The sequence below is a fragment of the Podarcis bocagei genome, assembly GCF_964188305.1.
Source record: "Podarcis bocagei genome assembly, chromosome: 12".
Classification (NCBI taxonomy): domain Eukaryota; kingdom Metazoa; phylum Chordata; class Lepidosauria; order Squamata; family Lacertidae; genus Podarcis; species Podarcis bocagei.
In genome coordinates, this window is record NC_138137.1 from 13,111,914 (window position 1) to 13,128,513 (window position 16,600).

Here is a 16,600-nt window from a genome sequence, read left to right on the forward strand (position 1 = left end):
AAAGGATTTTTATAAAGTGAATAGTGGATGAAACTCTGAGGCCGTTTAAGTTGACCCAATGCAAGTTGGAGGAGTTTAGGAGCTTTTTCTTGGGAGCAGTTGTTTCTGAAATATTCTTTTCTGTTCAAATATGGATTTTATTTTGTCTTTCAGTAATATTCGGCACATGCGAAAGCAGCTTGAAGCGTTAGGCTTGTATTTTAGTTGGGATCGGGTAAGCTTTTTTCCTTTTAAAATGTATACCTCGTGAAACTTAATTGTCTGTGCATTATTGAAGTGTGTGCGTTATAAGTGTTTCATATTGTTAACATGCATGAATTTGAAGTCAGTTTTAAGAAAGTTCTTCTCTAGGATGAGTTTACTTACTATTGTTGTTTAAACCTATTAGTTTCTTGTCTCCAAGTAACTTACATTGATAAAAATGTACATAATTGCATTATACCATAGACGAGGGCAGGAATTGTGTAACACATTAATATTCTGTACAACATTGTAAAACACACACACACAGAGCAACCCCCACATAATAATGGTGGAAAATATTGGCAGCACACTAACAATAAACAATAAACAGAACAATACACCCACCCACTCACCAGTGGACAAAAATAGAAACTCAGCGCTGATATCCCCTCGCTAGCCAAGGAGTTATGACATGCTTTATGACTTACGATGTGATTATTTGTTGCACGAAGCGCCATCAGTGTTCATGGCCCTCTGTAGGGCACAAACGGACAGGTCCCTGATGCAAGGAGCTTACAGTCCAAAACAGGAGAAGCAGTGGAGGAAGGCGAGAGAGGTGGGGGCAGGGCTAAAATAAAGAAGCAATATGCAGTTGTTTGTTGCTTGTACTGGGGCTGAGTTGCAGCAGGGCATGAGAACTAGGGGGCTGAGCCATAGGGTTAGGAGAAAACGTGGGCATGAGTGATAATGACGACAATATGATTTCTTAACCTACACCAGGGGTCAGCAAACTTTTTCAGCAGGGGGGTGGTCTATACTTTGAAAAGACTATACTTTGAAAAGAAAAGAAAAAAAATAATGAATTCCTGTGCCCCACAAATAACCCAGAGATGCATTTTAAATAAAAGCACATGTTCTACTCATGTAAAAACACCAGGCAGCCCCCACAAATAACCCAGAGATGCATTTTAAATAAAAGGACATACAGTGGTACCTCGAGTTACCTACGCTTCAGGTTACAGACTCCGCTAACCCAGAAATAGTACCTCGGGTTAAGAACTTTGCTTAAGGATGAGAACAGAAATCGTGCTCCGGCGGCGCAGCTAAAGTGGTGCTTCAGGTTAAGAACAGTTTCAGGTTAAGAACGGATCTCCGGAGCGAATTAAGTACTTAACCCGAGGTACCACTGTACAGTATTCTACTCATGTAAAAACACGCTGAGTCCTGGACCGTCTGCGGGCCAGATTTAGAAGGCGATTGGGCCAGATCCGGCCCCTGGGTCTTAGTTTGCCTACCCATGACCTACACACTGTGCATTGCACAGTACATGAGATTAACAAAGGGGGAGCTATGTTGTCAGGCTTGCAGTCTAAATAAGCGTATGAGGAAAAAGGCAGAGTATAAAAAATGGCCAGAGAATCACTTGGTAGCTGCTCATCTGTGTCACTGGTGAGAAGCTTGACTTACTTCCTCTTCCCTGAACCTAGAAATTTATTTGTGCCGTTATGCTGTGCTCACAAGTGATATCAAGACTCTATCAGAGTTGCACTTTAGTAGGCAGTAGTGGCTGGTGCCCCTTGGTTCTTGAAGGGAACGGAGGCCAACAGTAGTTGGAGCCAGAGCCAATGAAAGGCAGAGCCAACTACCGTATTTTTCGCTCTATAAGACGCACCTAGTTTTTGGAGGAGGAAAACAAGGGGGAAAATATTCTGAATCTCAGAAGCCAGAACAGCAAAAGGGATCACTGCGCAGTGAAAGCAGCGATCCCTCTTGCTGTTCTGGCTTCTGTGATAGCTGCGCAGCCTGCATTCGCTCCATAAGGCACACACACATTTCCCCTTACTTTTTAGGAGGGAAAAAGTGAGTCTTATAGAGCAAAAAATACGGTATTTCCTACCTGCTTAGCTCTGTGATGGTAACACTGAGACTAAGGAAGCTGACAGCCAGTGCCAACCCCTTGAACTGAATGTAAGTAAAGACAGCATTCAGTTGGAAGCTGGCTAATGACGGGCTGAGGTTGGTGGGCAACTGCCGCATTCACACCTAATGAAACAGTCTCCTCTGTTAGTGAATGAACCACTTAGAATCATTGAATTGGAGGGAGACGTCTAGACCAGTGTTTCCCAACCGGTGTTCCGCGGCACACTAGTGTGCCGCCGGACGTTGCCTAGTGTGCCGTGGGAGGGAGGCGGGCGAGTCGGGCTAATCCTCCGGCCCCGCTCCCCCGGGGAACGTGCCCCGTCATCCGCTTCTGCCTTGCTCCCTGTGACAGGAATTCCCCAAACTGCATCAGCATCTGCCGCTTGCCCAGCAGCCCCGGCGCTGCCTTGCGCCCAGCGCCCCCGCCATCCTCGGCGCAGGGAGCGAGGGGCGCGCAGGCAGGCGCTGCCCGGCAGAGCGACGGCTCCTTCCGAGCGGCTGGCAGTGTCTGGGCATGACTGGCCTCCCGCCTGGTCCCGCGGCGGCTGCAGACGCGGCCGAAGCAGCGCAGGGAAGGAGACGCCCGGCCGCCCAGCCCAGCCCCGCACGCTCCCGCTGTGCTGGTCCCGGGGGTAAGGTACCGTGAGTGTAGCAGAGTCCACACGAAGAGGAGCGAGGTCTGATTCAGAGAGCCGGGCGGGGAACAGGAACACTGGAACAGGAGGCTGAGCAGGCAACAGGAACACCGGATGGTCGGGAACAGGAGGCCGAGCAGGGAACAGGAGTACTGGATAGTCAGGAACAGGAAGCCGAGCAGGGAACAGGAGTACCGGATAGTCAGGAACAGGAGGCCGAGCAGGGATCAGGAACACAGGAAGGTCCGAAGCCAACAACGACGTTGCTCCCGCAACCTGGGGCCGGGATGACTGGGCTTTTATCCTCTTCTAAGGTCAGGGGCGGTCCCGACCCCCAGGAGCCCCGCCTACTCTGGCCTTAAGGCGAGCACTCCTCCTGGGGGCAACTAGTTCCCTTCGCCTCTCTGCCCTAAGCCTCTGCAGATCAGGAGAGGCCGAAGGGTTACTGGGCCCTGGAGGAGGCTCACCTGTGGCCACTGAGTCATCAGGCCCCTCTGGGGCCAGGAGGACTTCACCTGGGGCCAGCTCCTGCTGCACTGCCACAGGTGCAGGCTCTTCAGCCTCTAGGCCTTGCCCCAGTTCAGCCGGCCCTGGAGGCGGGGACTCCTGTGCAGGCTGGGATTCCTCTGTTTCATCCTCCGAATCGGAATCCCAGGCCATCACACCATCCCCCCTCCCAGGCCCCCCCCTCAACCGAGGGTCCGGACCCGGCTTGCTGGGGTACGTCGCATGGAACTCCCGGAGGCAGGCAGGTGCGTGGACGTTGGCCGCTGGTTCCCAGGAACGGTCCTCCGGTCCGTACCCCTTCCAGTCAATGAGATACTGTAGCTTTCCCCTGCGGTATCGGGAGTCCAGGATGCGTTCCACCTCGTACTCAGGCTCTCCCCGAACCAACACTGGCTGCGGTTGGGGACGGTTCGGGTGGAACTCGTCGGGTGGGGCCACAGGACTCAAAAGGGACCTGTGGAAGACCGGGTGAACCTTCAGGGTTGCGGGTAACCGGAGACGGAATGCCACAGGAGAGACTTGGTCCACGATAGGGAACGGGCCGGTGAAGCGGGCGTCCAACTTCCGTGAAGGTCGAGAGGGGTGGAGATGGCGAGTGGAGAGCCAAACCAGGTCACCGACGCGAAGTTCCGGCCCCACCTGGCGGTGGCGGTCGGCCTGGGCTTTGTACGCTTCCTTGGCCTGGTGCAGTTGCTCCACCAAAAGCTGTTGCTGGGACTGGAGCTCTTGAAGCCACTCCGTCACTGCCGGGACCGCGGATGCCGGCAGCACCTCTGGAAACAGCCGTGGATGATAACCATAGCTGGCCTGGAACGGGGTCTGCTGGGTGGACGCATTCACCGCGTTGTTATAGGCGAACTCCGCCAATGCCAGGTGGTCGACCCAGTCATCCTGCTGGTAACTGCAGTAACACCGGAGGTACTGCTCTAGCACCGCGTTCGCCCGTTCCGTCTGGCCATCGGTCTGTGGGTGGTAGGCTGACGAGAGGCAGACCTCTGTCCCGAGGGTCTGGTGTAATGCTCGCCAGAACCGGGATGTGAACTGAACGCCCCGGTCGGACACCACGCGCTCAGGTAGTCCATGCAGGCGGAAAACATGCTGAAGGTACAGCTGCGCAGTTTCCTTGGCTGTGGGTACAGATGGACAAGGAGCGCAGTGTACCATCTTGGTGAAATGGTCGGAGAAAACCAGAAGGCAGGTACAGCCACGAGACGACGGTAAGTCCACTACAAAGTCCAACGAAACCGTGTGCCAAGGGCGCGGTGGAACTGGCAATGGCTGAAGTAGGCCGGGGGGTCGCCCGGTAGGACCCTTGGCGCGACGGCAGACATCACAACCAGCAACGTAGCGAGCCACGTCAGCCTTCAGGCGGGGCCACCAAAACTCCCGACTGACCAAATGGGTGGTCCGATACCGTCCAAAGTGCCCCGCTGCTGGGGCATCATGGGCCATCCGGAGAACCTCCAGTCGTAGTGGCCCTGGCGGGACGTACAGACGACCGTGGTGCAGCAGCAGGCCCTGATGCAGGACCAGCCCCGGATATTGTGGACTGGACCCTTCAGCCAGCTCCCGGAGACGATCCTGGGCCCAAGCATCGCCCCGCTGCTGTTCCCGCACCCGAACCTGCAGTGGCTGCGCCTCCTGGGTGGCCAGGAATGCAGCCGGAGGTAGAATCGTGGTGGGTTCTGCTTGCTGTACCGTGTCTGCGTTGTCTTCAGGTTTTCGGGACAGGGCATCCGCCTTCTGATTCTGAGAGCTAGGGATGTAGCGGATCCGAAACTGGAACCGGGAAAAGAACAACGCCCACCGGATCTGTCTTTGGTTCAGCTTGCGGGTGGTCTGGAGGTACTCCAGGTTCCGGTGGTCGGTTCTCACCTCCACCGGATGTCGTGCCCCCTCAAGATGGTGGCGCCAGACCTCAAAGGCTACCTTGATGGCCAGTAGTTCCCGCTCCCACACAGTATAGTTACGCTCCGCCGGGAGGAGCTGGCGGGAATAGAAGGCGCAGGGTAAAAGTGGCGCTTCCGGTCCGTGCTGCTGAGACAAGACGGCACCGAGAGCCGTACTGGAGGCGTCAGTCTCTACCACAAAGGGTCGAGAAGGATCCGGATGTTGCAAGATTGGCGCTCTCTGGAAACAGGCCTTCAACCCTTGAAACGCCTCCTCCGCCTCCTTGTCCCAGGAAAACGGCGTCTTGGGGCGCAGTAGTCGGGTCAACGGGGTGGTGCGGTGAGCATAGTCCGCAATGAAGGTTCGGTAATAGTTGGCAAACCCCAGGAAACGCTGTAGGTCCTTGCGGTTCCGAGGTGCCGCCCATTCTCGAACCGCTGCCACCTTCCCAGGATCCATCTGCACCCCACCTGGTGAGAGTCGGTGACCCAGGAAGTCCACTGACCGCTGATGAAACTCGCACTTGCTGAGCTTTGCATACAGACGATGCTCGCGCAAGCGCTGCAGCACGGTCCGGACATGGCCTTCGTGGCACGCCGGGTCACGGGAGTAAACCAGAATGTCATCCAAGTACACCACCACGTACTTGTCTAGCAAGTCCTGGAACACGTGGTTGATGTACCGTTGGAACACAGCAGGCGCGTTGCACAAACCAAAGGGCATAACCAGGTATTCGAACTGTCCGTACCGGGTCCCAAATGCGGTCTTCCACTCATCCCCGGCGCGGATCCGAATCAAATTGTAGGCACCCCGGAGGTCTAGCTTGGTGAACACCTGCGCCCCTTGCACCCGCTCCAGTAACTCCGAAATAAGGGGCAAAGGGTACCGGTCCGGGATGGTGATTTTGTTCAGGGCCCGGTAATCATGGCAAAGGCGGAGCTCCCCACATTTCTTTTTAACAAAGAGCACTGGCGCAGCAGTGGGCGAGGTAGAAGGCCTAATGAACCCACGCTCCAGGTTCTTGCGCAAGAAGTCCTGTAAAGCCTCGCGCTCTGGCTCTGTTAACGAGTATAAGCGACTCACCGGTAGAGGCGCTCCGGGCTGGAGGTCTATGCCACAGTCAAAGGACCGATGTGGCGGCAGCTGGTCTGCCCCCCGTTCCTCAAACACGTCGTGATAGTCCCGGTATTCAGCGGGGAGCGTTGCAGCAACCTCCTCAGTGGGCGCAGCTGCTAGCATCTCAGTCTCAGCAGGAGAACTGGGGTCTGGGAAGTGTACAGTCCGTTTGACCCAGTCAATCCGCACATTGTGAGCCTCCAGCCAGTCCATCCCAAGCACCAGGGGGAACCGGGGCATGGAGGCAATATCCAGAGTTCGCATCTCACGGTGCTGCTGGAGGCACAGGACCAGGGGCTGGGTCTCCTGAGTGACGGCACCCGAACGCAGGGGCCGTCCGTCGATTGCCTCCACCTGCACCGGTTCTGGCTTGTTCCGAAGTGGCACCCGATGCTGGGCAGCAAAAGCAGCGTCCATATAAGAGCGGGTTGCGCCCGAATCCACCAGCGCATGGGTAAGAATCCATGGCCCTCCTGGAGGGTATAGATGTACCGGAACCATAAGGTGTTGTAATTCAATTGGTGCGGCCCCATTCTGTGCTGTTTGGGACCCCAGGTAGCCAGGGCCACCAGCTACTGGGGTTTGGTGGTTTCCCTGCGGCTGGCGTTTCTCAGGACAGGACCTTGCATAGTGTCCGCTTCCGCCACAATAGAGACAAAGATTCCCCTCCCGACGCCGCGACTTCTCTGCGGGGGAGAGGCGTGGCCGCACTGCCCCAAGCTGCATAGGTTCCTCCAATGACTTAGCTGGGCCCGTGGGGCTGCTGGTAGACACTGGGGCCAAGAACTGGAGGTGCCGGCGGTCCCGAGCCTGACGCCGGTCCTCTAGCCGATCGTCAATCTGTAGACTCCATTGGATAAGGGTGTCTAGCGTGGTGGGGCGTTCCATCGTGGCCAGCTGGTCCAGTACCTCATCTGAAAGCCCCTCGAGATACTGGTCCCGGAGAGCCGAGTCGTTCCAGGTCAAGTCCTGTGCCAGCAGCCGGAATTCTGTGGTGTATGCGGCCACCGTGGACTTGCCCTGTCTCAACCGCCGAATCGCCCGGTTGGCTTGACTCCCTTTCTGGGGGTTGCCGAACGCGGCCTCCAAACGATTGCAAAACCCCGTATAGTCTGCCAGCAAGGGGGAGTCTTGCCTGAGTAGCGGCAACGCCCACTTGGCCGCCTGGTCCTTTAACAAACTAATCAAAAAGTGCACCTTGGTGCGGTCGTCAGGAAAGTTCCGGGCTCGCCCCTGAATATATAGCTTGGCCTGGGCCAGGAACATAGGAAAGCTGGCCGGGGCTCCATCAAATTTCTCAGGCAAAGCCACTGGGTACTTGCCAGGAGTCGGGGCGTCGGCCCCAGGAGCCGGTAGGGCTTCTAAGCGTTGCTGAAGTGCCACGACCGCGTCACTGAGCTGCTGCACGGTGTGAGTCAAGGCCTGGTTCTCCTGGGCCAAAGTCACTAGTGCAGCCGCCTGGTCCTCCATGGCCTCTGGCTCTTCCCGAACGCACCCCTACAAGGGGGAGTGCGGGTGTGGCGGGAGCAAACTGTGCTGGTCCCGGGGGTAAGGTACCGTGAGTGTAGCAGAGTCCACACGAAGAGGAGCGAGGTCTGATTCAGAGAGCCGGGCGGGGAACAGGAACACTGGAACAGGAGGCTGAGCAGGCAACAGGAACACCGGATGGTCGGGAACAGGAGGCCGAGCAGGGAACAGGAGTACTGGATAGTCAGGAACAGGAAGCCGAGCAGGGAACAGGAGTACCGGATAGTCAGGAACAGGAGGCCGAGCAGGGATCAGGAACACAGGAAGGTCCGAAGCCAACAACGACGTTGCTCCCGCAACCTGGGGCCGGGATGACTGGGCTTTTATCCTCTTCTAAGGTCAGGGGCGGTCCCGACCCCCAGGAGCCCCGCCTACTCTGGCCTTAAGGCGAGCACTCCTCCTGGGGGCAACTAGTTCCCTTCGCCTCTCTGCCCTAAGCCTCTGCAGATCAGGAGAGGCCGAAGGGTTACTGGGCCCTGGAGGAGGCTCACCTGTGGCCACTGAGTCATCAGGCCCCTCTGGGGCCAGGAGGACTTCACCTGGGGCCAGCTCCTGCTGCACTGCCACAGGTGCAGGCTCTTCAGCCTCTAGGCCTTGCCCCAGTTCAGCCGGCCCTGGAGGCGGGGACTCCTGTGCAGGCTGGGATTCCTCTGTTTCATCCTCCGAATCGGAATCCCAGGCCATCACACCCGCTCTCTCTCGGCGGCCGGGGAGCGGGGCCAAAGCGGGCCCCCACCTGAGTGGCGGCTGCGTGAGCCAATAGGCGAGCTGGGGCAGAGGGGGAGGCGGGGCTCCGGAGAACAAAGGAGGGAGGGGGCACCCGGGAGAAGGGGGCGGGGCGGGAGGAGCGGGGAGCGCGGCGCTGCGCCTGGGACACCCCAGTTCCGCCGGGTTAGAAGCCGGCGGCCTACCTCTGCTGGCCGTGGAAGGCAGCCGGGTCTGGATCGCGCCCCGAGAGTGGCGGGGTCCGCGCACAGCCTGCCCTCCAGGCTGGGAAGTGGCTCCTAGGCTCCACCTGAAGCCACGCAGAGCCCGCAAGGCGCCCTCGGCGCAACTTGGCTGGGGCAAAAGGCGAAGCTCTGGAGGGAAAGGCGGCCGGATTCCCCTCCTCGGCGGGTCCGGTGGTCTCCCGCCTCCTCTGAGGAAGGGTCTCTTCTTCAGCTTTTCTGATCCTTCGTGGCCCCGTTGGGAGAAGCCGAAATAAATAATGGCCGTGCCATTCAAGTTCTCTCTTTTATAAAAGGGATCCTAATAGAATCGTAGAGTTGGAAGGGATCCCCAGGGCTATCCAGTACTGTACAACCCCTGCAGTACAGGAATCTCAGCCATAGCATCCATGGCAGACAGACATCCCACCTCTGCTTAAAAACCTCCAAGAAGGGAAAAACCTCCCGAGGGAGACCATTCCCCTGTTGAACAGCCCTTACCAGCAGAAAGTTCTTTCCCATGTTTAGTCAAAATCTTTATTGTAACGTGAATCCACTGGTTCGAGTCCTACCTTCTCTACCTTCTATGCTGTTACTATTTTTTTATTTTTTTTTTACATAAGTAAAAAGTGACCTTTCCCCATCTGGCATGGTGGTGTGCCTCGAGATTTTTTCCATGAAACAAGTGTGCCTTTGCCCAAAAAAGGTTGGGAAACACTGGTCTAGACCTTCTAGACCAGCTTGATGCAGGAAATCCAGAGTTGGTGCATTCTCCCAGCAGGTGGCTCGCCATTGTCTGGTTCCATTGTCACACTGCTCTTACCTTCAAGAATGTCGAACCAAAGTGTACTCTCTTGTCGCTTAAGCCCATTAAGCTTGAGAGGATGTGTCTGTGCTGCCTGCCGTAGCCCTATACATCGAGCCCAGCAATATAAATACGCTGTAAAGGCTTTACTGGCTCTGCCAAGAAACTTACATTGGCCCCTGCTCTCAAATTGTGAAGCAACAGTGTATGGGTTTAGGCACACCTATCTACTTAAAATGGCTTCCTTGATTTAGTGGGTGATATAAAGGACTGCTCTGTATTCATTAGAGTGCACATGGAATACTGAATCGGGTGGTCATCTTTTGAATGAACCACTTACTGTTCTGAGGAACCAATACTGAAATTGCTCTTATTCTGTTTACAGGAAATAACCACTTGTTTGCCAGAGTACTATAAGTGGACACAGTATCTTTTTATTAAGCTTTATGAAGCGGGGTTAGCCTATGAAAATGAAGTAAGTTGAACTGTGTCTTATTATATTATAAATATGCCTTTAAAAGCTTTGGGTGATTATTGCTTGTGTGGTGACTTTCAGCCATACAGCTGTAGAAAACGGGGTGTGTGTGTGTGTGTGTGTGTGTGTGTGAGAGAGAGAGAGAGAGAGAGAGAGTGCCTGTGGTGTTCTATGTTGCATAAGATGATGATTATTTCTATAAATTTTTCTACCCCCACTCTTCTGAATTACTATTTCCAAAGCAGCTAATGATGCAGTCAAGCAAATAAATAAAACACAAAGAAAATAATAATAATAGTAACAATAATAGTAATAATAATAGTAATAATAGTAGTAATAATAGTAATAGTAATAATAATAATAATAATAATATAAAGCAAATAAAAAGAGCACAACAGTAAAATCAAGAATATAAGTTGCCACAGAAAACCAATTTAACCAGAATTTTGAAGGCTAGCGTGTCCAGTAGGTAGAGGCACTGCAATCAGTAAAGCTTTCTTCCTGGTTTCTGGTGCCTCAGCTTTGAAGGAAGACAAGCATCTGGAGGAGGGCATTGGCAGACATATAAAGATATAGTGGGAATAGATGGTCCTTCAAGTTCCTGGGTCCCCAAGACTTTAATTGTGAGCATCTGCAATTTGAATCAACTTGGGAACAGACTGCCAGCCAGTGAACTTGTTTAAAAGCTAATGAGAGATGATCTGACTAGCCAGAACTTGAACTGGCAGAAACTTTGGAACCATCTTCAGAGGCAGCCTCATATAATGCATTTCAGTAGTCAAACCCAGAAAGTAATGGGAAGCCAGCTTGCTGTGCCTGGTTTAGTTCTTTGGCGGTAATAGTAACCTATATTAAAGTGACTATTGTGGGCTTTGTGGGATATTTTTTTTTTCTGTAGGAGACTTTCTAATGTGGCAAATGAATCCCTTCACTCCATGGACTTCAATGTCCCAAAGGAGGTCCTACATTCAAAAAGCAATATTCTTCCATTGCTGAAATCACTGGGGGACTGTTTTTTGTTAATATAAAGCTATGTTAGTTTTGGAAGCGAAGAGATGCTAGATACATGCTGGAAAGAATTGGGTATTTTTATTTTTTGCAATGCAGGACATGCACATGTAGTCGTTCCTGTTATAGGAGTCTGTGGAAGTGACACTTTGCAACAGGTCAATCTCATAAGCCCTTGAGCAGTAGTGGGTGCAGAAGCCAAAGGCAAGATTTTTTCAGTCTGTCTAGGAATCTAATTGTGAGGCAACCAAAAAGACTTGTCTTTATCGGATGGCTTCTTTTTATATACACACATCTGTAAAGAGAAGAGTCTGTGAAGGAATGAGTTTTAGAAGCAAGTGTAAAGGATGATGCAGTGAATCAGAGACTGACTTAATTTGAGTGCGGGAATAGTCGTGCAAGCTCTTTTCAAAGGCAGAGTTCAACTCCGCAGCGTTCAAAAGAGTAGAACAGAAGTAACTTCTTCTGAGAGTATGCGGATTGCGTTTGCTGTCCTCCATCGCAGACTGCCGGCTAGCAAACTCTGTGACTGAGCAAATCATACTATGCTATTAGTGACAGATTATTCCACTGCATAAAAAAAATAAAAATGTTTTAGCCCCACAATGTTTTGCTGGCTAGTTGTCCAGTGCCTAATTTGTCCAATTCCTTTTATTTATTTTTTAAGAACAGTGAGATACCTCTCGTCTCAGGATATAATTTTAATACCACAGTATTCTGTGTATATGTCCATCTGCTGGCACCCTCTGGAACAGCGTAACAGTATGGTTTGCCATGGTGGGGAGAGAACGTCAGTGAGCCACACTCCTCATGTCTGAGTAGAGCTTTAGCTCACACAAACAAAGCTATGGATCCAAACCTATATTCTGTTCAGTACTGAACAGAGTGGGCTTTTAATAATACGTGTAACCTTTAATTTCCCTTGGAAGGCAAAGGTTAAGATGCTGCTGCTACGGGAGAGATGAAAGGTGGTTCTGTTCTTCTATGATACATTCCCATTCATTTGGAGTTGGTTTAATTTATATTGTTATATTATCCTGCCAGCCATCAGATAATGCACAGAAGGCTGTGCATTGTACAGTAGCACCATGATACCTTCTGCACAGTGGTAATGTGAACAGTGAGGTCATTTGTGTAGGAATAACTTCAAATATGGCTCTCCTCATTTATCTGTTATCAGATATAGCAATAGAAATGCCACTTGAACCGGCAAATGGTTTCTACATGACTTACCTTCTCTTCTTAAAAATGATTTATTAATTTTATTTCATAAAATTTGTATATTTTCTGAATGTAGAAAACCTCAAAGCAGTTTAAAACATGCTGCTATGCCGTATATTTGTGTGACTACCGTATTTTTCGCTCCATAGGGCGCACCGGACCATAGGGCACGCCTAGTTTTTAGGGGGGGAAATAAAGGGGGGGAATTATCCCCCCCAGGTCCAGAAGCGGCAGCAAGATTGCGCGCAACCTCACCGCCGCTCCCGGAGCTTGCGGGGCTGGGGGCGGGGAAGCCCGCACTTTCCCCGACCCCAGCCCCCAGAACAGGCAGCTATCGGCAAGCCTTCCGAGCGCAGCGGGAACTCCCGCCGCACTCAGAAGGCTTGCGGATGGTTGCCTGAAGCCCAGTGAGCGCAGCGGGAGTTGGCGCTGTGCTCGCCAGGCTGCAGGCTGCTGTCCGCAAGCCTTCGGAGTGCTCCCAAGGCTTGCGGATAGCTGCCTGAAGCCTGCATTCTCTCCATAGGACGCACACACATTTCCCCTTCATTTTTGGAGGGGAAAAAGTGCGTCCTATAGAGCGAAAAATACGGGTAATTTGTATACAGTAAGCCTACAACTTATGCTCTAGGATCACGCCCAAAGTCATAATTGCGTATAGTGAAAACACATTCGGTGCAGTGGCAGGTGGGATTGCCAAACTTCCCCCCCCCCAGTTGCTTGCCAACTTTCTACACATTTTTTATTTAATTTATGTTTTTGCCAAGTGTGTCAAGCTGAATGTGCACGAGTTAAATGCGTGTAAGTTGCAAGCTTACTGTATCTTCATCCAGTGAGTAGAAACAAAGACATTTAAAAGGGCGTCGGATGTCATTCAGCCAAAGGCCTGGTTAAAGAGGAACGTTTTTGCCTGGAGTCTAAAGGTGTATAATGAAGCGCATGTGTACCCAACAACCTGCTAATAACTCTGCATTTTACTGACATGCTTATTAATGCCAGAATTCCCTCTCAATTTGATTCCTGGCATCTTTTTAGGCAATGGTTAATTGGGATCCTGTGGATCAGACTGTTCTTGCTAATGAACAGGTGGATGAAAATGGCTGTTCGTGGCGTTCGGGAGCGAAAGTGGAAAAGAAATACCTCAAACAGTGGTTCATTAAAACATCTGCCTATGCAAAGGTGTGAGTATAAATTATTTTGCAGAGGAAACCCTCCCGTCAAAGTATTTTTCCAGATCTGTAACAGGCTTGTAGGTTTCGGTGGTGTGTAAGATCATTTTCTCTTCCTGCTGTCGATAAGTGTCTGTCATTATAACTATGGTGCCATTATAACTACGCTGCCACAAAAATGGATAGAGTTACATCATTATAATGTAACTACAGCACCATTTAGTTTTGGCCTGTTTCACCTTTAAAGAACATCTTGTGATGTAAATGTGTTCAGCTAGCAGGTCACGCTAACATAACTTTTAGTATAATCCAGTGTTCCTCCCCCCCCCCCCAGGTTTGTTCTATTTGGACAAAAACATCTTTCTGAGCGTGAAAAAGAGAAAATGAATATGTATGATACATGAACCTTTTTAGAACTATTTTTCTTGGCAATATTTTTTCCCCTCTCACTGTGACAAATTGGGAAGATGACTTGTAAAACTGCAAATACAGTGGTGCCTCGCAAGACGAAATTAATCCGTTCCGCAAGCCTCTTCGTCTAGCGGTTTTTTGTCTTGCAAAGCAACCCTATTAGCGGATTAGCGCTATTAGCGGTTTAGCGGCTATTAAAGGCTTAGCGGCTAGTAAAAGCTTAGCGGCTATTAAAGGCTTAGCGGATTAGCGGCTAAAAGGCTATTAGCGGCTATTAAAGGCTTAGCGGATTAGCGGCTAAAAGGCTATTAGCGGCTATTAAAGGCTTAGCGGATTAGCGGCTAAAAGGCTATTAGCGGCTATTAAAGGCTTAGCGGATTAGCGGCTAAAAGGCTATTAGCGGCTATTAAAGGCTTAGCGGATTAGCGGCTAAAAGGCTATTAGCGGCTTAGCGGCTTAGAAAAAGGGGGGGGAGTGGAAAAAAATCGGAACACTTGCAAGACGTTTTCGTCTTGCAAAGCAAGCCCATGGGGAAAATTGTCTTGCGAAGCAGCTCAAAAACGGAAAACCCGTTCGTCTAGCGGGTTTTTCGTCTTGCGAGGCATTCGTCTTGCGGGGCACCACTGTACAAAATTTAAAATACTTTTGGAGTAAGAATTCCTGAGCGAGTACCATAAGCTCTGTCAACATTTCACAACTTTACTTCCTTCTACAGCCTCTCCAGTGCTTTCTACGGCGATTTTAACAGTTATGATATATGGGTGGTTTAGTCAGTGTAAGAGCCATGGGCTGCAAGTGTGTGGGACTTTCCTCTGGAACGGCTAGCCTAAGAGACAGCCTCAAATCAAGAGTCCCCAGTTTCCAACTCGATTCTGCCATGAACTCACGAGGGAGCCTTAAGGAAACCTTTTCCTGACTTATATTACAGGGTTGTTGTAAAGATTTCTGTAAGATAATGCATGTAAAGCTCTTTGAACACTTGAAAATGCTATACAGATCTTGTTAATGGCATGAGACTGCATGAAGTTCAAGGAAAGCCTTTAGCGCGTTGCTTACAGCCTTTGGTGCTTGCATCGTCTTAATATGTTACGGAGAATTCAGCTCAGTTATTTGTGTATATGTATCTGCTCTGTGTCGACATAATCTTCTCTTTACTGGTTATTTTATTTTTGCTACCTTTTGCTAAAGCCACATAAGCTATGCCCAAGTAGTTATGCTAACTATGTGCAATTTTTACTGGATTTGGGTGTTTTTTAATTTTATTTTTCAGGCTTTTTTATAAAAAAAGAGTCTAATATTAATTATGTATTTTAAGACTGTATTTTGTTTCCATAGTTACAAGAATAATGTATGCAGAATCCTTGAAAAGTCTCATACTTCACACGGGTTTCTGCTTGGTTATACAGTATTTGTATTGAAAATACTCCCATTTTGTCTTGAAATCTAAGAGTGGCTTATTTTGTTGCAAACTCTATGGGAGAATTTCTTTTATAGTTACATACATACACAGACACACAGAGAGAGAAAGAGAGAGGGGGTTAATGTGCATATTTCTGTCTAGCCCTCTGTTGTTGAGGGACACATCCTTCATTACTACTCACTGCTAGTAGTTCACTTATCAGAAAGTTGCAATCAAGGATCTGAGTGGCTCTGAATTTGAATGAGCAAGTGCTCTCTTCTCTGTTTGTCAGGTGTGGAGAACGTGTTTCACTTGAGAGCTGTATTCTGGGGTTTTTTTGGGGGGGTGGATGCTAGTTGTGGGCAGGACCAGAGCCCAAAATGTGTGGATCACCCCATTTTCTTTCTCACTCTCTGCCACCATATTCCGCCTCCTTCCTCTTGCCCCCTGCACCATGAAATTAGGCAAGGTATAGGCCATTAATTCAGCAAATCAAATAGGGAGTTGAAAATCTGTAGCAACTTTGCTCTGTTAATGAGGATCAATATGTGAATGAATGTCCAAGTCTGGGAGGCTAATGGAAAAGATCTAATTCCTGAAGAGTCCTTTGAGATGGTGATTTTATAGTATACCAAATGATATAGACATAGGCAAACTCGGCCCTCCAGATGTTTTGTGACTACAACTCCCACCATCCCTAGCTAACAGGACCAGTGGTCAGGGATGATGGGAATTGTAGTCTCAGGTGTAGCCAAGGTATGTCCTTGGTAAGGAGAGGCCTTAATCCTAAGTGCTGGTACAGGCAACACACTAAGGAGAAAAAATGACCATAGAGACGAGCAAGGTGACTGTGAGTTTCTCTCCAGGAGCCTCTCTAGGAGTGAGGAATTGGTGCTGCAGTCTTGCTAAGTCAAGGATTGGTGAAATAAGTTTGGTGAAATAAGTAGGGCTTATTTCACAGTAAACTTGGGTGGGATTGTGGTATAAATCTATTTAAATTCAGCTGTTCGTCAATTAACTGTCTCCATGATATGGTAGCCCCATCTTGTGGAATGAAACTTATAGTTCACCTCTTAAAATCAGACTCATAGCTCTTTCGTACACCATGTGCTACAGGTTGTAGGTCAGGCTGCAGACTGTGATATAAAAGGTGATAGAAAATAATTTTCTAGGCTATCAGATAGCTTCACTTCATTATTGTCTTAGAAAGCAATATCGGTGTTAGATATGGTATGGCATTTGGAGTGGTCATTTTTCTGTTGCTCGCTTTGTATTAATTAGCTTTTCAATTGACATAATAAATTGATTTAATGTGATTACTGTTAAGCTTTAAGGCTGTATATATAATGCCACGATAGTGTTAAAATTCTTATTTTCAGAGCAGGGTTTTTAACTGTGATAAAACTTTTTT

General features: G+C 50.1%; 1 protein-coding gene across 2 annotated transcripts in view; it reads left to right on the plus strand.

Moving 5' to 3' along the window:
* Positions 1-16,600, plus strand: part of LARS2 (leucyl-tRNA synthetase 2, mitochondrial) — a 78,473-nt gene that overhangs the window by 10,701 nt on the left and 51,172 nt on the right. For both annotated transcript variants that reach the window (XM_081164448.1, XM_081164449.1), the window contains exons 5-7: positions 154-214; positions 9,895-9,984; positions 13,246-13,389. In XM_081164448.1, coding sequence (XP_081020574.1) covers positions 154-214; positions 9,895-9,984; positions 13,246-13,389 — 295 coding nt within the window. The remainder of the gene's footprint in view (positions 1-153; positions 215-9,894; positions 9,985-13,245; positions 13,390-16,600) is intronic.